The sequence below is a fragment of the Panthera uncia genome, chromosome E1 (genome assembly GCF_023721935.1).
Source record: "Panthera uncia isolate 11264 chromosome E1, Puncia_PCG_1.0, whole genome shotgun sequence".
Lineage (NCBI taxonomy): Eukaryota > Metazoa > Chordata > Mammalia > Carnivora > Felidae > Panthera > Panthera uncia.
In genome coordinates, this window is record NC_064814.1 from 32,121,531 (window position 1) to 32,142,403 (window position 20,873).

Here is a 20,873-nt window from a genome sequence, read left to right on the forward strand (position 1 = left end):
GTATCACAACCCCAGATCTCAAGATATACTACAAAGCTGTAGTAAAACAGTACAGTACTGGCACAAAAATAGATACATAGATAAAAGGAATAAAACAGCCCAGAAATAAATCCACACTTATATGCTCAATTAATCTATAATAAATAAAGGAGGCAAGAATACACAATGGGGAAAAAACAGTCTCTTCAATAAATGATGCTGGGAAAACTGGACAGCTACATGCAAAAGAATGAAACTGGACTACTTTTCTTACACCACAGACAAAAATAAACTCAAAATGGATTAGGGACCTAAATGTGAGCCCTGACACCATAAAACCCCTATAAAAAAACCTAGGCAGTAGTTTCTTTGACATTGGCTATAGAAATATTTTTCTAGATATGTTTCCTCAGACAAGAGAAATAAAAGCAAAAATAAAATATTAAGACTACATTATGGGGCGCTTGGGTGGCTCAATCAGTTAAGCATCTGACATCAGCTCAGGTCATGGTCTCACAGTTTGTGGGATCAACCCCTGCATCAGTTGCTGCACTGACAACTCAGGGCCTAGAGCCTGCTTCAGATTCTATGCCTCCCTCTCTCTCTGCTGCTCCCCCACTCATGTTCTGGCTCTGTCTCTCAAAAGTAATAAAACATTTTTAAAAATTAAAAAAAGGGGCGCCTGGGTGGCACAGTCGGTTAAGCGTCCGACTTCAGCCAGGTCACGATCTCACGGTCCGTGAGTTCGAGCCCCGCGTCAGGCTCTGGGCTGATGGCTCGGAGCCTGGAGCCTGTTTCCGATTCTGTGTCTCCCTCTCTCTCTGCCCCTCCCCCGTTCATGCTATGTCTCTCTCTGTCCCAAAAATAAATTAAAAAACGTTGAAAAAAAAAATTTAAAAATTAAAAAAAGAAACTATACCAAATTGCACAGCAAAGGAAACTGCCAACAAAACAAAAAAGCAACCTACTCAATGGGAGAAGATATTTGCAAATGATATATCAAATAATGGATTAATATCCAAAATATTAAAAGAACTCCCACAACTCAATACCAAAAAACCCCACAGGAAATCAGATTAAAAAATGGGCAAAGAAGACTAGGGATAAAGATTGCGGCACAGGAGGGTGCTGGGCTCACCTCGTCCTGCTGATCACTTAGATTCCACCCACACCTGCCTAAATAATCCAGAAAACCTCCAGAAGACTAGCAGAACAGACTCTCCAAAGCCAAGCACAGACAAAAGGCCCACAGAAGAGGGTAGGAAGGGCGGAGAGATGGTGCATGCTACACGGACTGGCAGGAGGGAGCCAGGGCAGCAGAGGGGCAGCCCACCCGGCAAGGCAGAGCCCCTGAAGTCTGGCTTGCAAAAGCGGAGGAGCCGGACTCCGTGAGTTCTGACAGCCAGCGGGACTTAACATCTGGAATGTTAAAAGTCAACAGCTCTGCTCAGAGAGCGGGAAGGCGAGGACACCAGGAGGGAGAATTGTTGAACCCCGGAAGACAGAGCTCAGCTCAGCGGGGAACAAAGGCACTGGCCAGCACCATCTCCCTCTCCCATCCCTCAGTCGTAATCCCAAAGGGAACCAGTTCCCATCACCGATCTTGCTTGCACCGCGCAAGCACCCAATGCTGTGCTTCTGTGGATACATCCCTCTGATGGGTCTTCCTCCCTCCTGGAGCTGCAGGGCCCCTCCCGCAGGGGACCACCGACAGCAAAGCTAGCTAAGCCTGCCCCTCCCGCCCCTGTGCACCTTGTGGATCCACCCCAGCTAATACACCAGACCCCATTAAAGCAGCACCACAAGCCTGGCAGTGTGCAAGTAGCCTGGACAGGGGCCACACCACTCCACAGTGAGTCCTGCCCCTGGGAGAGGGGAATATAAGGTACACACCAGTCTGAATGTGGCCCCAGCGGTGGGCTGAGGACAGACATCAGGTCTGACTGCAGCCCCGCCCACCAACACAAGTTACTCCAAACAGCACAGGGGAAGTGCCCTGCAGTTCTGCGCCACCCCCAGGGAATACCCAAAATGGTGAAATGGAAGAACTCTCCTCAAAAGAAACTCCAGGAAGTAGCGACAGCTAATGAATTGATCAAAAACGATTTAAGCAATACAACGGAACAAGAATTTAGAATAATAGTCATAAAATTAATCGCTGGGCTTGAAAAAAGCATAGAGGACAGCAGAGAATCTATTGCTACATAGATCAAGACCTAATTAATAGTCATGAGGAGCTAAAAAAAATGCTATAAATGAGATGCAAAATTAAATGGAGGCGACCACAGCTCAGATTGAAGAGGCAGAGGAGAGAATAGGTGAATTAGAAGATAAAATTATGGAAAAAGAGGAAGCTGAGAAAAAGAGAGATAAAAAATCCAGGAGTATAAGGGGAGAATTAGAGAACTAAGTGATGCAATCAAACAGAATAATATCCATATAATAGGAATTCCAGAAGAGGAAGAGAGACAGAAAGGGGCTTAAAGTGTACTTGAACAAATCAGTTGAGAACTTCCCTGATCTGGGAAAGGAAAAAGGCATTGAAATCCAAGAGGCACACAGAACTCCCTTCAGACGTCAACTTGAATCGATCTTCTGCATGACATATCATAGTGAAACTGGCAAAATACAAGGATAAAGAGAAAATTCTGAAAGCAGCGAGGGATAAACACGCTCTAACATATAAAGGGAGACCCATAAGACTAGTGGCAGACCTATCTACTAAAACTTAGCAGGCCAGAAACAACTGGCAGGAAATCTTCAATGTGATGAACAGAAAAAATACGCAGCCGAGAATCCTTTATCCAGCAAGTCTTGTCATTCAGAATAGAAGAGATAAAGGTCTTCCCAAACAAACAAAAACTGAAGGAATCCATCACCACTAAATCAGCCCTACAAGAGATCCTAAGGGGGATTCTGTGAGTGAAATGTTGCAAGGACCACAAAGTACCAGAGACATCACTACAAGCATGAAACCTACAGACATCACAATGACTCTAAACCCATATCTTTCTATAATAACACTGAACGTAAATGGACTAAATGCACCAACCAAAAGACATAGGGTATCAGAATGGATGAAAAACCAAGACCTATCTATTTGCTGTCTACAAGACACTCATTTTAGACCTCAGGACACCTTCAGATTGAAAGTGAGGGGATGGAGAACTATCTATCATGCTACTGGAAGTCAAAAGAAAGCTGGAGTAGCCATACTTATATCACACAAACTAGACTTTAAATTAAAGGCTGTAACAAGAGATGAAGAAGGGCATTAAATAATAATTACAGGGTCTATCCATCACGAAGAGCTAACAATTATAAATGTCTATGTGCCAAATACCGGAGCCCCCAAATATATAAAACAATCACAAACATAAGCAACCTTATTGATAAGAATGTGGTAATTGCAGGGGACTTTAATAATCCACTTACAACAATAGATAGATCATCTAGACACAGGATCAATAAAGAAGCAAGGGCCCTGAATGATACATTGGATCAGATGGACTTGACAGATATATTTAGAACTCTGCATCCCAAAGCAACAGAATATACTTTCTTCTCAAATGCACATGGAACGTTCTCCAAGATAGATCACATACTGGGCCACAAAACAGCCCTTCATAAGTATAAAAGAATTGAGATCATACCATGCACACTTTCAGACCACAATGCTATGAAACTTGAAATCAACCACAGGAAAAAGTCTGGAAAACCTCCAAAAGCATGGAGGTTAAAGAACACCCTACTAAAGAATGAATGGGTCAACCAGGCAATTAGAGAAGAAATTAAAAAATATATGGAAACAAACGAAGATGAAAATACAACAATCCAAACACTTTGGGATGCAGCGAAGGCAGTCCTGAGAGGAAAATACATTGCAATCCAGGCCTATCTCAAGAAACACGAAAAATCCCAAATACAAAATCTAACAGCACACCTAAAGGAAATAAAAGCAGAACAGTAAAGACACCCCAAACCCAGCAGAAGAAGAGAAATAATAAAGATCAGAGCAGAAATAAACAATACAGAACCAAAAAAACTGTAGAGCAGATCAATGAAACCAAGAGTTGGTTTTTTGAAAAAATAAACAAAATTGATAAACCTCTAGCCAGGCTTCTCAAAAAGAAAAGGGAGATGACCCAAATAGATAAAATCATGAATGAAAATGGAATTATTACAACCAATCCCTCAGAAATACAAGCAATTATCAGGGAATACTATAAAAAATTATATGCCAACAAACTGGACAACCTGGAAGAAATGGACAAATTCCTAAGCACCCACACACTTCTAAAACTCAAACAGGAAGAAATAGAAAACTTAAACAGACCCATAACCAGCAAGGAAATTGAATCAGTTATCAAAAATCTCCCAACAAATAAGAGTCCAGGACCAGATGCCTTCCCTGAGGAATTCTACCAGACATTTAAAGCAGAGATAATACCTATCCTTCTCAAGCTGTTCCAAAAAATAGAAAGGGAAGGAAAACTTCCACTCATTCTATGAAGCTAGCATTGCTTTGACTCCCAAACCAGACAGAGACCCAGCAAAAAAAGAGAACTACAGGCCAACATCCATGATGAATATGGATGCAAAAATTCTCAACAAGATACCAGCAAATCGAATTCAACACTGATCAAGTGGGATTCATTCCTGGACTGCAGGGCTGGTTCAACATTCGCAAATCAATCAATGTGATACATCACATTAATAAAAGAAAAGATAAGAAACATATGATCCTGTCAATCGATGCAGAAAAAGCATTTGACAAAATTCAGCATCCTTTCTTAATAAAAACCCTCGAGAAAGTCGGGATAGAAGGAACATACTTAAACGTCATAAAAGCCATTTATGAAAAGCCCACAGCTAATATCATCCTCAATGGGGAAAAACTGAGAGCTTTCCCCCTGAGATCAGGAGCAAGACAGGGATGTCCACTCTCACTGCTGTTGTTTCACATAGTGTTGGAAGTGCTAGCATCAGCAATCAGACAACAAAAGGAAATAAAAGGCATCAAAATTGGCAAAGATGAAGTCAAGCTTTCACTTTTTGCAGATGACATGATATTATACATGGAAAACCCTATAGACTCCACCAAAAGTCTGCTAGAACTGATACAAGAATTCAGCAAAGTCGCAGGATACAAAATCAATGTACAGAAATCAGTTGCATTCTTATACACTAACAATGAAGCAACAGAAAGACAAATAAAGAAACTGATCCCATTCACAATCGCACCAAGAATCATAAAATACCTAGGAATAAACCTAACCAAAGATGTAAAAGAACTGTATGCTGAAAACTATAGAAACCTAATGAAGGAAACTGAAGAAGATATAAAGAAATGGAAAAACATTCCATGCTTGTGGATTGGAAGAATAAATGTTGTTAAAATGTTAATACTACCTAAAGCTATTTACACATTCAATGTAATCCCAATCAAAATTGCACCAGCATTCTTCTCAAAGCTAGAACAAGCAATCCTAAAATTTGTATGGAACCACAGAAGACCCCAAATAGCCAAAGTAATTTTGAAGAAGAAGACCAAAGCGGGAGGCATCACAATCCCAGACTTTAGCCTCTGCTACAAAGCTGTAATCATCAAGACAGCATGGTACTGGCACAAAAACAGACACATAGACCAATGGAATAGAATAGAAACCCCAGAATTAGACCCACAAAAGTATGGCCAACTAATCTTTGACAAAGCAGGAAAGAATATCTAATGGAAAAAAGACAGTCTCTTTAACAAATGGTGCTGGGAGAGCTGGACAACACTCAAAATGGATAAAGGACCTGAATGTGAGACAGGAAACCATCAAAACCCTAGAGAAGAAAGCAGAAAAAACAACTCTCTGACCTCAGCCGCAGCAATTTCTTACTTGACACATCCCCAAAGGCAAGAGAATTGAAAGAAAAATGAACTATTAGGACCTCATGAAGATAAAAAGCTCCTGCAATGCAAAGGAAACAATCAACAAAACTAAAAGGCAACCAACGGAATGGGAAAACATATTTGCAAATGACATATCGGACAAAGGGCTAGTATCCAAAATCTATAAAGAACTCACCAAACTCCACATCCGAAAAACAAATAATCCAGTGAAGAAATAGGCAGAAAACATGAATAGACACTTCTCTCAAGAAGATATCCAGATGGCCAACAGGCACATGAAGAGATGCTCAACATCGCTCCTCATCAGAGAAATACAAATCAATACCACACTCAGATACCACTCCATGCCAGTCAGAGTGGCCAAAATGAACAAATCAGGAGACTATAGATGCTGGCGAGGATGTGGAGAAACGGGAATCCTCTTGCACTGTTGGTGGGAATGCAAAGTGGTGCAGCCGCTCTGGAAAACAGTGTGGAGGTTCCTCAAAAAATTAAAAATAGACCTACCCTATGACCCAGCAATAGCACTGCTAGGAATTTACCCAAGGGATACAGGAGTGCTGATGCATAGGGGCACTTGTACCCCAATGTTTATAGCAGCACTTTCAACAATAGCCAAATTATGGAAAGAGCCTAAATGTCCATCAACTCATGAATGGATAAATTGTGGTTTATATACACAATGGAATACTAGTTGACAATGAGAAAGAATGAAATATGGCCCTTTGTAGCAACGTGGATGGAACTGGAGAGTGTTATGCTAAGTGAAATAAGCCATACAGAGAAAGACAGATACCATATGTTTTCACTCTTATGTGGATCCTGAGAAACTTAACTGAACACCATGGTGGAGGGGAAGGAAAAAAAAAAAAAAAAAAAAGGTTAGAGAGGGAGGGAGCCAAAACATAAGAGACACTTAAAAACTGTGAACAAACCAATGGTTGATGGGGGATGGGAGGGAGGGGAGGGTGGGTGAGGGGTACTGAGGAGGGCACCTTGTTGGGATGAGCACTGGGTGTTGTATGGAAACCAATTTGACAATAAATTTCATATTAAAAAATAATAATAATAACAAGAAAGACTGAGAAATGGAGTAAGGGTAGCCACAGGGAAAGCTGGTAATGCCTATGTTGGGGCCTCTTCTTTGCTACAGAAGAGCAAGGAAAAGTTAGAGGTGTCATCTTTATTTTGTCTGATATAGACTCTTAATCCAGACAAACAGGCTGCTAAACAAAGTTGGAAGAACAGAGATCAATAAACAGATGAAGACTTATGAGCTACATGCTTTCTCTTTGAGCCATGTCCATCTGTTGCCGGAAGCATCTTCTTCCTCTGAAGAGGAAACAACAGAAGTTGCAAGAAGATAACCCACTGGCACAGGAACACAGCAGGCTTAAAAAATTCTCAAAGTGATTGCTGGAATTAAAGCTATAATTTACTAGCACCAGTGCCTCCTGCACAATATTCTTGAGCAAATTGCATAACCAAATATAACAGCCTCATTAAAAAACATGATATTCAAAAAGGCCTAACACATGACCTTTCTTTAGATACTACAAAACAGCAGAAAAGAAGTGCGGGAAGTAAATGACAAATGAAAAATTCACATAAGTAAAATGATTTCTCCAATATGCAAGAGAATTGGGACAATTCTTGGTTTCTAAACTTCATTTCCCTGTAAAAGGAACTAATTTCTTTGAAGGAAGTATTGGTAATGGTTTGGATAGAAGGTACAATGTGACTTAATGCACCAGAAAGCAAAAAAGTGCACAAAGACTGATTGAGGAGGCATGAGGGGTCCTCCCCACTGGACAACTTTGAGGAATTGAAGTATTAAAAGCAATGGTGTTTACAATAGTTATTGATTTATTGAACAAAAACAAGTTTCCAAGTCCATTGTAAAGGAAAGAAAGGAGGGAACAGGAATTGAAGTATTAAAAGCAATGGTGTTTACAATAGTTATTGATATATTGAACAAAAACAAGTTTCCAAGTCCATAGGAAAGGAAAGAAAGGAGGGGACAGTGAAATTTGATTTTCACAGAAGAATACTGGGTAAAAAATACACAATTAGTGAGAGAATTACAAAATCACTTTTTTGCAATCACTGATATAATTTATTCAGGCAGATATCATCACTGGGTTCTATAGCCAATGGATGAACAGGATATCAACAAACTCTCAAAGTATTTTTTAATAATGTATGAACATGACAGGAGACATCGTAATCAAATTATCAATCTTAACATATCTCTGGATATGATACAATGTGATGTTAACAATATTACCTATTGTATTCTGATGAAAATATCCAAACGGAATCTATTCACAAGTAAATAATCAGAAAAATCAAAATTACAGACTAATTTATAAGACAACAGGCCTAGATTCTTTAATTAAAAAGTCAATGTCATTAATAATAAAAACAGGTAAGACAGGGGACAGGTATAAATAAAAAGGCAATAAAGAAACTTGATAACAAAAACAAAAACAAAAAAATGGCAGAGGACCTAAATAGATAGTTTTTCAAAGAAGACATACAGATGGCCAACAGATACATGAAAAGATGCTCTATGTCACTGATCATCAGAGAAATGCAAATCAAAACTGCAACAAAATAACACCTTATACCTATCAAATGGCTAGTACCAAAAAAGACAAGAAATAATAAGTGATGAGAATGTAGAGAAAACGGAACTTTTATGCACTGTCAGTGGGAATGCAAATTGGTGCAGCCACTGTGGAAAATAGTATGGAGGTTCCTCAGAAAATTGAAAATGAAAATACCATATAATCCAGTTAATTCCACTACTATTTAGTATTTACCCAAAGAGAATACACACACAGACACAGACACACACACACACTAAAGAAAACAAAAAGGCTAATTGGAAAAGATACATGCACACCTATGTTTATTACAGCATTACTTTACAATAGCAAAGATATAGAAGCAACCTATGTGTTAGATGAATATAAAGAAAATGTGGTACATATGTATGATGGAATATTACCCAATCATAAAAACCAATGAGAGGGGCGCCTGGGTGGCTCGGTCGGTTAAGCGTCTGACTTCGGCTCAGGTCATGATCTCACGGTCCGTGAGTTCGAGCCCCACATCGGGCTCTGTGCTGACCCCTCAGAGCCTGGAGCCTGTTTCAGATTCTGTTTCTCCCTCTCTCTCTGCCCCTCCCCTGTTCATGCTCTGTCTCTCTCTGTCTCAAAAATAAATAAACGTTAAAAAAAATTAAAAACAATGAATGAGAGCTTGTCATTTGGAACAACATGTTGGGACAAAAAGGTATTATGCTAAGTGAAAATAAGTCAGACAGAGAAAGACAAATACCATATGATTTTGCTTATATGTAGAAACCAAAAAACAAAACAAATGAACAAACAAACAAAGCAGAAACAATCATAAATACAGAGAACAAACTGGCAGTTGCCAGAGGGGAGAAGGATGATGGGATGGACAAAACGGATGAAGGGAGTGGGTGGTAGAAGCTTCTAGTTATGGAATGAATAAGTCACAGGATGAAATGTACAGCATAGGGAATATAAATCGATGATACTGTTATAGTGTTGTATGGTAAGAGATGGTAGTAGCTACAGTTGTGTTGAGCATAGATAGCATAACGTATAGAGTTGTCCACTCACTATGTTGTACACCTGAAACTAATGTAACATTCTGTGTCAACTAACTTTAATAAAACAATGGGTTTTTAGGGGGGGGGAGGGGAATAAAAAGAAGTGTTATTTTAATTTGCACTTCCACCCAATTCAAAATAATTCCTAATTGTATAAAAATTTTTTTCAAAATTATATGATATTTCTTGTCTGTTGGCAAGTGCTGTCAGAGAGAAACATTATAAGTGGTCAATTAATGTTAACAGACAATGCTTAAAAACTATCTCCTTAGAGTGCCTGGGTGGCTCAGTGGGTTAAGCGTCCAACTTCAGCTCAGGTCATGATCTCGGGGTTCATGGGTTCCAGCCCTGCATGGGGCTCTGACTGGTAGTACAAAGCCTGCTTGGGATTCTCTCTCTCTCCCTCTCTATGCCCATTCCCCACTTGTGCTCTCTCTCTCTCTCTCTCTCTCTCTCTAATATAAACTTAAAAAAAAAAAAAAAAACTACTTTAAAATAATTGTTTATATCTCCATCGGCATGTGGACACATAGTTATAATTTTATGGTATATAAACAGAGTTAATATTTCTAATCAATCTAAACTTAGAATAACTAAGTACATAATTTTATGCAAAAATCACAGTTCATTTAACAAATTTATAGTACATCATCATCTTCCTCAGAGAGTATTGTGACTGCCATGGTTTCTCCTTTCTTATTTAACCACTACTCTAGAGATAACTATACTCTCAGAATTTCAGAGGCTTCCACAGTAGTTGGTACCTTTGGATTCAATAATTCTTGGTTAAGGGTTAAAAAAAAGTAGCCAGGGCACCTGCGTGGCTCAGTCAGTTAAGCATCCAACTTTGGCTCAGGTCATGGTCTCACAGTTCTTGAGTTTGAGCCCCATATCAGGTGAGCTCGAGTCCTGCACCAGGTAAGCTTGAGCCCCGCTTCGGGTTTCTCTCTCTCCCTCTCTCTCTCTTTCACTCTCTCTGCCCTCATGGGATTCTTTCTCTCTCTCTCTCAAAATAAATAAATAAATAAGTAAGTAAGTAAGTAAATAAATAAATAAATAAATAAGAGCCACAAATTTCCTTGACTATGGGTATAATCTCTCTGGTATGCTGTGATCAAGTTTCCAACACAAAAATATTTTAAGGTTCTATAAATTTATTACTTAATAATTTAAATTATACTGCTATTAGAAATACTATCAGAAAATCTTTTAATAAAATAATCTGTTAAAAATATATTTCTTTTGCAGATTACCTTGCCTGCTGTATCAGGATGATTAGTCTTGATTTCATATTCCAGCCTGTATTGAATGTAATCCAGATCAGAGTCAGCTTTCTGGAACTAGAGATCAGCATAAATCATTTTTTGTGAACCAAAAGACATACTAATAAACATAACTGTTAACTATTCTTTTATATTTACATTTTTTTAGCATTTCAATATGAAATATACTAATTTTAGAAATATGGAAATAAGTATATAAAACCTCCATCATTTATAATACCCATGCTTCTATTAAAAATTTAAAAACTAGGGGCGCCTGGGTGGCTCAGTCGGTTAAGCGGCCGACTTCGGCTCAGGTCATGATCTCGCGGTCCGTGAGTTCCAGCCCCGCGTCGGGCTCTGTGCTGACAGCTCGGAGCCTGGAGCCTGTTTCAGATTCTGTGTCTCCCTCTCTCTGACCCTCCCCCGTTCATGCTTTGTCTCTCTCTGTCTCAAAAGTAAATAAACGTTAAAAAAAATAAAATAAAATAAAAAATTTAAAAACTAGTTAACATTTTGAAAGTTGTTTCTCTATGCATCTCTCTTAGATTTAGAGCTAAAATTAAGACACTAAGTAACCACTGTCACATATTAACACAAGAACTAACAACAGTTTCCAAAATTCCCAAGATCAGTGACACTCTCATCAGTTAGGTACTGTTTTTCTAACTCTGGTAGGAAATGTTCAAGTTAAAACACACAACAAATTTATTTTCAGGGATACCTGCAATGTTACCATCATCTGCAACCCCATTAAACAATGAACTATGAGTGTTTGCCACACAGACCAAAATTAGACACCTTAAAGAGACATAAATTATACAAGAAAAGGCTACATATAGTACAGGAGTAGTAGTCTGAATAACCCCAGTTTACTGAACCTGAGTCCCAGCATGGGTCCTTGATCTGCAGTAAATCTCTAAGGGAGAGAAAAAAGGGGAAAACTAGCACAGGCTGTAAAATACATGTGTGCGTACATATAGAAAAGTTGGGAAGCATATAGATCAGAGTGTTAAAAGTGGTCTATCTCTAAATGTGGTATAAATATAAAGTATTCTTAATTTTTGGAAATTGTGCTTCTTTTACATAATCTTAAAGCATGTGCTGTCTTGAATTTATCAGGGAAACAACCAGGATCCTTTGAGTTTACTCTGAAAGGCAAAACATGTTTTTTTCAGGAATAGTCTCCCATTCCTAGGCCACAACCAAGAAGACTGCTTTGGGGAGAAGGTTCAGACCTTACCAAGGGGTTAGGCTCTGGACTAAAGATTGGTTCTTCATATTTTGAAGCCTTAGTGGAAAGAACAAAAGCCAACAAAAACTGTTAAAAGTAGTCATCAGGTCTAATGAGAAATGATGTACAGATATTTTTGTTATAAAAAAAGGTAAACAGAGTTCTACTTTGGAATGTGGAGTAAAATAAAATGGGTCTCAGAAGTTAAAATGCTTCTAAGGTCAGAACTGTCAAATTGAACAGAGTATCAGAAATACACTAAAGCTTCTATCACTAATAATTTCTCTCATTATTGGCCTAAATTTGAATGGAATACTTTGTAATTACCAAAATTCTATCTTTATAACCGAAACCTTTTGGAATAGAAATAGAAGAAAAAGAGAAAGTCAGTTTTTGTTTTTAATTTTTTTCTAAGAATCTGTATCTGATTTCCATCTCTAACAGCAGGGAGTTGCTATGAATCAGAAAAACAAATATAGAAGTTGTTAATTAAAACCTATACTTAAAATGTTTTTCAGGGGCACCTGGGTGGTTAAGTGTCCACCAGTTAAGTGTCAGACTTCGGCTCAGGTCATGATCTCATGGTTCATGAGTTCAAGCCCCACATCGGGCTCTGTGCTGACAGCTCAGAGTCTGAATCCTGCTTCAGATTCTGTGTCTCCTTCTCTCTCTGACCCTCCCCCACTCACACTCTGTCTCTGTCTCTCAAAAATAAATAAACGTGGGGCGCCTGGATGGCGCAGTCGGTTAAGCGTCCGACTTCAGCCAGGTCACGATCTCGCGGTCCATGAGTTCGAGCCCCGCGTCAGGCTCTGGGCTGATGGCTTGGAGCCTGGAGCCTGTTTCCGATTCTGTGTCTCCCTCTCTCTCTGCCCCTCCCCCGTTCATGCTCTGTCTCTCTCTGTCCCAAAAATAAATAAAAAACGTTGAAAAAAAAATTTAAAAAAATAAATAAATAAATAAATAAACGTTGAAAAAAAATTTTTTAAGTGTTTTCCAAAAATGAAGGTTTTTTATTTGCTTATACACTTGCCAGATTAGATGTCATGATTAAATTGTACAATGATTAGATTTCATTAAGCAGATTACTAATTACTACATATGCATATGTGTATGTATATAAAGAAAATTCCTGTTGGCATAATTTCCCATATTGAAATATGCTTGGGGATTAACTTTTCCTTTACATTAAAAAAAAAAAAAAAACTTACTAACCTATATAACATGTGGATGAAAAATATGGGGAAAGGGAAAGGGACAAGGGAGAGGGCAAATCCAATTAACAAAGACTCAAAGCATTCAAGACCTGATTTGTTTAATGATTGAAAAAGACTACACTCCCATGGCTTTATATATAGTTCAAGGCATTATATAACAGTCTAAAGCATAATTTTATTTTTTAAAAGATTTTATTTTTAAGTAATCTCTACACCCAATGTGGGGCTCAAACTCACAACCCTGAGACCAAGAGTCACATGTTTCACCAACTGAGCCAGCCAGATACCCTTAAAGCATAATTTTAAATAAAAGTTTCTAAAACTTTTGTTATCACAGAATTCTAAGAATTATGGGATTTGTGGCTCCAGGGTCACCTCAAGGCAGAATCTTTCAACCTACTGAATGGGAGAAGATATTGCAAAAGACATATCTGATAAAGGGTTAATATCCAAAATATGTAAAGAACTGCCACACCTCAACACCCCAAAAAACAAATAATCCAATCAAAAAATGGGCAGAAGACATGAACAGATATTTCTCCAAAGATATATAGATGGCCAACAGACACATGAAAAGATGTTCAACATCACTCATCATCAGGGAAATGCAAATCAAAACCACAGTGAGAGATCAGTTCACACCTGTCAGAATAGCTAAAATAAAAAACTCAAGAAACAGCAAGTTTGGTAAGGACGTAGAGAAAAAGGAACGCTTATGCAGTCTTGGTACGAATGCAAACTGGTGCAGCCACTGTGGAAAATAGTATAGAGGTTCCTCAAAAAGTTAAAATTAGAACTACCTTACGATCCAGTAATTGCACTACTGAATATTTACCCAAAGAATACAAAAACATTAATTCAAGGAGATATATTCACCCTGATGTTTATTGTAGCATTATTTACAATAGCCAAACTATGGAATCAGCCCAAGTGTCCATTGATAAATGAATGGATAAAGAATATGTGATATATATACACATACACACACATACATAATGGAATACTATTGGGCAATTAAAAAGAATGAAATCTAGCCATTTCCAACAATATAGATAGAACTAGAGAGTATCTAGTGAAATAAGCCAGTCAGAGAAAGACAAATACCATATGATTTCACTCATATGTATTATTTAAGAAACAAAAAAAATGAACAAAGGAAAAAGGAAGACAGAGAGAAACCAAAAAACACTTAACCACAGAGAGCAAACAGAGGGGATGTGGGGGGGATAGGTGAAATATGTGAAGGGGATTAAGAGTACCCTTATCTTTATGAGCACTGAGTAATATATGGAACTATTGAATCACTGTATTTTAAACCTGAAAGTAATATAAAACTATATGTTAACTACATTGGAACTAAAAAAAAAAAAAATTTACTCTAGGAGACTTTTAACTTGTTTATGAAATGGAAATTCTTAAACAGATGTGGTGGTTTTTAATTTGATATTTTAGTTCTGCTTAAAGTTTAACCAGCAGAATCTCAAAGACCATTTAACAATGTTTTCTTTTCAAGACAGAAGTTTTAGCTATGGCTTCCTGTAATACCTTGAGGTCCACTATTTATTAAAATCATCAAAATGGGGCACCTGCGTGGCTCAGTCGGTTAAGTGTGCAACTCTTGATTTCAGCTCAAGTCATGATCTCTCCATTTGTGAGATGGAGTCCCAAGTCGGGCTCTGTGCTGACAGCATTGAGGCTGCTAGGGATTCTCTCTCTACTGCACTTTCCCTCTTTCAAAATAAATAAATAAACTTTTAAAAAATATAAAATAAAATCATCGAACTGTATCAACAATAAGTGGTTCCTGCTTTTAAGTAACTTACATTTTAATAAGATACCAAAGAGGGTGCTTCCAATCAATGATATGATAAACTCAGCTAAATTTTCAAAACTGTTTGCAAACCACAATTGTTAAACACAGGTATAACTAAAATTTAAATTCTATAAATGTACCACTAAATAAATTATTAAAAATAAATACATACTAAAAAACCATAACTTCCTAGTTATTTTACTATATATTACTATTATATATGCTCTTGAGATCTATCATATGTACATAGTGAAAATACTGTATCATGTGCTACTACTGTGCATGTCCTCCCAAATCCACTTTCAATGACATCATGCTGGTAGTTTGAAATCGGTCAAGGTGTAAATATTTACACCAGGGAAACTGGCAAATGCTAAAAATCAGGATTTCCCACCTCTTCCTCCCCCTAGCTGCTATGTATACTTACTTCTGCTTTAAAAAGATTTTTTAAAATTCCCACCCCCACCTTGAGTAATGTACCCACATTTCTATTTGAAAAATATTTCAGAAGTTACACAGAATTGTAAACAGACTTTCAAAGACAAGGGGAGGAGGGAATGGGGAGTTATCGTTCAATGGGTACAGAGTTTCAGTTAGGAAAAATGAAGACGTTCTGGAAATGCATGGTGGTAATGGTTATGCAACAATAAGAATGTACTTAATACCACTGAACTGTAAACTTAAAATTGATAAAATGGTAAATTTTGTTATATATATTTTATCACAATTAAAAACTTTTTAAAAGAAAAAGCTTGAAAGTAGAATGGGAAAACAGCTTGAAAGTAGAATGTAATCCTCTATGAAGAATTGAACAGAATATTTTGTGATAATACACAGGGCAAGTATTTACTCATTAGTGAATCAGTGGGCTAGGGAATAAGCAGGGAACAAAAAAGAAAAGGATACCAATGCAATTGTTCAAGATTCACTGATTTGAACTCTTCATTTTATAAATGAAGAAATAGTCTAGGGCACCTGGGTGGCTCAGTGGGTTATCGCCCAACTTTGGCTCAGGTGATGATCTCACAGTTCTGTTTGTGAGTCCAAGCCCCAGGATGGGGATCTCAGCTGTCAGCACAGAGCCTGCTTCAGATCCTCTATCCCCCAATCTCTCTGCCCCTCCCCTGCTCAGGTGCACACATATGTGTGCTCTCTCTCTCAAAAATAAACATTTAAAAATAAAAAAATCTAAGTGATTTGCCTCTAGTTGTATTTTCATTAGTATGTTTTTTAAGCAGTTGAACCAAAGTCTATATGTGATATACATAACATTAAAGCCAATAAAAGTCACATAGATGGGGGACAAATGTAAAGACTTTACCTAAAGTTAAAGTTTAAAGTTTGGGTTTTTTTCAGTTTCAAATCTATCACTGGTTAGCCTATTAAAAAACTCCCTCTGGGGGCACCTGGGTGGCTCAGTTAATTAAGTGTCGGTACTCTTGATTTTGGTTCAGGTCATGATCTCGCAGTTCGTGGGCCCCACCCTGACAGCACAGAGCCTGCTTGGGATTCTCTCTCTCCCTCTCTCCACCCCTGCCCTGCTCGTGCTTACTTGCTCTCTCAAAATAAATAAACTTAAAAAAAATAATAAATAAATAAAATAAATTTATAAAAATTCCCTCTGAACACAATCTAGTCGTATGGTCCAGGAAAAAGAAAAGGATTGAGATACATGGTAAAAGTTCTAACCCTGTTATCCCTAACAAGCTATGTGGCCCTAAGTAAGTCTTCCATCTCTCTGGGTCTCTTCTATTAAATGAGAGTTGGAAATCTAAGGTCCCCTTCAACACTATCATTCTATTATTTCATAATTCTACAAATAAACCCTTTTATCAAAATGTTAAAATTTAGAAGATAAATTTCCTCCTAAGACATTAAAAATCGACATTTGAGTTTCAGATTTAAGGTTTATATTAAGAATTAGCTTCTACTATTTGTTTTCTTCCTAAACAAAGATGAATGTTGCTTCAGTTTCAGCTACATAGTTTCTGCAACCTGCCCATTGTTCTTCCCAAACACCAAAACCCTATAAGCAATATTGCACTACTCAGAGCTATTTACACAGCAGAGACAATATCGATAGGGTTCTAGGATCTGGTCATAAAAGGAAAACTTTTTAGTCACATGGTAGGAAATTTCCTGACCAATTAATATAGTCTCCAAAATTCATTAGTGTCTGATTAATGGAGCAAATTGATACTGCTAAACATCATTCACTAGCCCTTGTCAGTTTTAAATTAGTCTCTTAAAGCCTTGTAAACAGTGAGGTTACTCTTTACACTCCACCTTAGCCAAAAGGCTGAGAAGCAATGTGAGGTTACTCTTTATTTACCTTTAAGTGATGTTATTCTTAGGAACATTATAATATTTAAAATAAAAAACCAGTGCTTTAAAGAAAAAACACACAAGACATTCATATTTTCAGAAGCCAGTTTTCTTCTAAATCAGAAACAAAAATAAGTGGAAATTTTTATACCCATCCTGAGAGTAATAAATAAAATATGCAATTTAGCTGGGAAAAGTCCATTGAGATCAATATTAAAACCCCAAAGACAGCCAAATTACATTCTGCCATTTGAATATCCTTGGAAACAGACTGGGACTGTAAGGAAGATACTTAAAAAAATGGAAAAAGGAATAGTTTAGGAAATAACTTTGAATTTTACAATATGCTACAAATTTCATAAACATATAATATTGTTATACTAGTTTTATTATAATTGGCTTAAGGCTTTAAAGTAAATGGCACACTGCATTACATACCACTCAACGGCAAGGAGGAAAGAACTGCAGACCAAGTTAAAAAAACTTCCTTTTACAAACAACCTATAGATTCTTACTACCGCAATAGAGCTCCCTTTTAAAAGGACCAGTGCTGTAAAAAAGCAAACACATCGGCTTATGAGTTTGTCTCAACAGCATCAAATTACAGGAAAAGGAAGAAATACGGCAGTCTTGTCTGAGATGAGAGGAGTTGGTAATGGTACATTCTAGACTCAGTAGCTAGGCTTAAAAATACATTTTACAGGGGCACCTGGGTAGTGCAGTCGGTTGAGCATCTGACTTCAGCTCGGGTCAGGAGCTCATGGTTCATGAGTTCAAGCTCTGAGCTGTCAGCACAGAGCCTGGAGCCTGCTTCAGATTCTGTCTCCCTCTCTCTCTCTGCCCACCCCCCCCCCCCACTCACTCTCTCTGTCTCTCTCTCAAAAATAAACATTGAAAATTTTTAAAAAAGAAATACATTTAACTTAGAAACATTATTTAATGGGAGAACTGGGCATTGTAATACTTCCAGATCTAGGTTATATTATCAACCAAAGAATCCAATATTTTTTGTTTTGGGTTGTTTTTTTTTCCCAAAGAATCTAATACTTAATGAATGCACCCCTCTCTCCAATGCAGATTTTGAAACACCTTTATCTACCCTCATTTTCTTTTATTCATGGCTCCAGCTTACCATTTCATTTATTATATTATAATCATTTGCTCAGTAGCATCACCACTTGATTTCAATTGTCTTGATGGAAAAAGCCCTGCCTTCCTTTTTATATCCCTGAGTTTTTAATATACAACCAAATGTTCAATGACAAAAAGGAAGATGAAAGAACATTCATTACTTTGAAAGAACAAACAGCGTGGGAACCCAACCACCATCTAAAGCCTATTTTAAGAAAAAATATTTCAAGTTCTCAACAAGTTGAGGGCCACCTCTAATGTATACAAAATCACAATTGTTTTTTGTATATTTCTGCTGGAGACTTGATTATCCAGTCTCTTCCAAATAGAACAAACACATGCCAATGCATGTCTAAAACTGATAAGCACTAATATGCACAAGCACCAAGTTGCAGACATGTTATTTCCAGCAAATAGTAACATCAAAGCAGAAGAAAGTGAGCAGAAGCTCCAAGTTCATCAGGTTCCAATATGTAGGCTTATAATTATTACCATTATTATTATTATTATTATTATTATTATTACTGTTATTGTACTACCCTACAATTATTAGGGTAGTACACATACGCAGGCCTTTGCCTATAAAAGATTGGTTTTATCAGTTGAAGGTAGTCTATTTAACTTTTTTAAAGCTTTCAGAATCCTAGATTATTTGTGTTAATTGTTCTATGGACACATAATGGACTACAGGGCCAGATTTTCAAAATATATTTAACAAACTTGGTTTAGAAAAACAATAGTCCAAAAGATATACCTACAAAAAAATACCTATTTTACCTATGTCTTAATAGTCATAGAATTGAAGGGTGTTTTTCATTTCGCATATCTGTCTTCTAATAAATTACAATGAACATATATTACATGCATAAAAATTATTTAAAGCAGTTTTTTTTTTAGAGAGGGAGCACGCACATGAGCAGGGGAGAGGTGCAGAGAGAGAGAGAGAGAGAGAGAGAGAGAATCTTTAAGCAGGCTCCATGCTGAGTGGGGAGCCTAATGCAGGGCTCAATCCTATGACCCTGTGATCATGACCTGAGCCTAAATCAAGACTTGGACACAATCAACTGAGCCACCCAGGTGCCCCAAAAGCAAATTTTTTTTTTGCGTTTAAGGGCATTCTGTACTAAGCCACTCTTTACTTAAAGATCATTGGGGTGAGGTACCTGGGTGGCACAGTTGGTCGAGCATCCGACTTCAGCTCAGGTCATGATCTCAGTTTGTGAGTTCGAGCCCTGCGTCAGGCTCTGTGCTGACAGCTTGCTCAGAGCCTGGAGCCTGCCTCAGACTCTATGTCTCCCCCTCTCTCTGCCCCTCCCATGTTCATGCTCTGTCTCTCTGTCTCTCTGTCTCTCAATAATAAATAAACGTTAAAAAAAAAAAATCATTGGGTTGAGGACTTCAAGCTGTATTACAAAGCTGTAATCATCAAGACAGTATGGTACTGGCACAAGAAAAGGCACTCAGATCAATGGAACAGAATAGAGAACCCAGAAATGGACCCACAAACATATGGCCAACTCATCTTTGACAAAGCAGGAAAGAATATCCAGTAGAATAAAAACAGTCTCTTCAGCAAGTGGTGCTGGGAAAACTGGACAATGACATGCAGAAAAATAAACCTGGACCACTTTCTTACACCAGACACAAAAATAAACTCAAAATGGATGAAAGACTTAAACCTAAGACAGGAAGACATTAAAATCCTAGAGGAGAAAGCAGGCAAAAACGTCTTTGACCTGGCCTCAGCAACTTCTTACTCAACAGGTCTCCAGAGGCAAGGGACAACTAAAACAAAAATGAACTCTTGGGACCTCATCAAAATAAAAAGCTTCTGCACAGCAAAGGAAACAACCAGCAAAACTAAAAGGCAACCAATGGAATGGGAGAGGATATTTACAAACGACATATCAGATAAAGGGTTAGTATCCAAAATCTAAAAAGAACTTATCAAACTCAACACCCAAAAAGCAAATAATCCAGTGAAGAAATGGGCAAAAGACATGAATAGACACTTCTCCAAAGAAGACATCCAGATGGCCAACTGACACATGAAAAAAATGCTCCACATCACTCATTGTCAGGGGAATACAAATCAAAGCCACACTGAGGTACCACCTCACACCTGTCAGAATGGCTAACATTAACCACTCAGGCAACAACAGATGCTGGCGAGGATGTAGAGAAAGAGGATTTCTTTTGCACTGCTGGTGGTAATGCAAACTGGTGCAGCCACTCTGGAAAACAGTATGGAGGTTCTTCAAAAAATTAAAAATAGAACTACCCTACAACCCAGCAATTGCACTACTAGGTATTTATCCAAGGGATACAGGTATGCTGTTTCAAAGGGACACATACACCCCAATG

The 20,873-nt window shown here is 37.8% G+C and overlaps 1 protein-coding gene across 1 annotated transcript in view; it reads right to left on the reverse strand.

Moving 5' to 3' along the window:
* The window catches only part of SKA2 (spindle and kinetochore associated complex subunit 2), a 49,665-nt gene that overhangs the window by 15,359 nt on the left and 13,433 nt on the right, over window positions 1-20,873 (reverse strand). Inside the window, exon 2 of the mRNA XM_049637811.1 lies at window positions 10,781-10,867. Coding sequence (XP_049493768.1) covers window positions 10,781-10,867 — 87 coding nt within the window. The remainder of the gene's footprint in view (window positions 1-10,780; window positions 10,868-20,873) is intronic.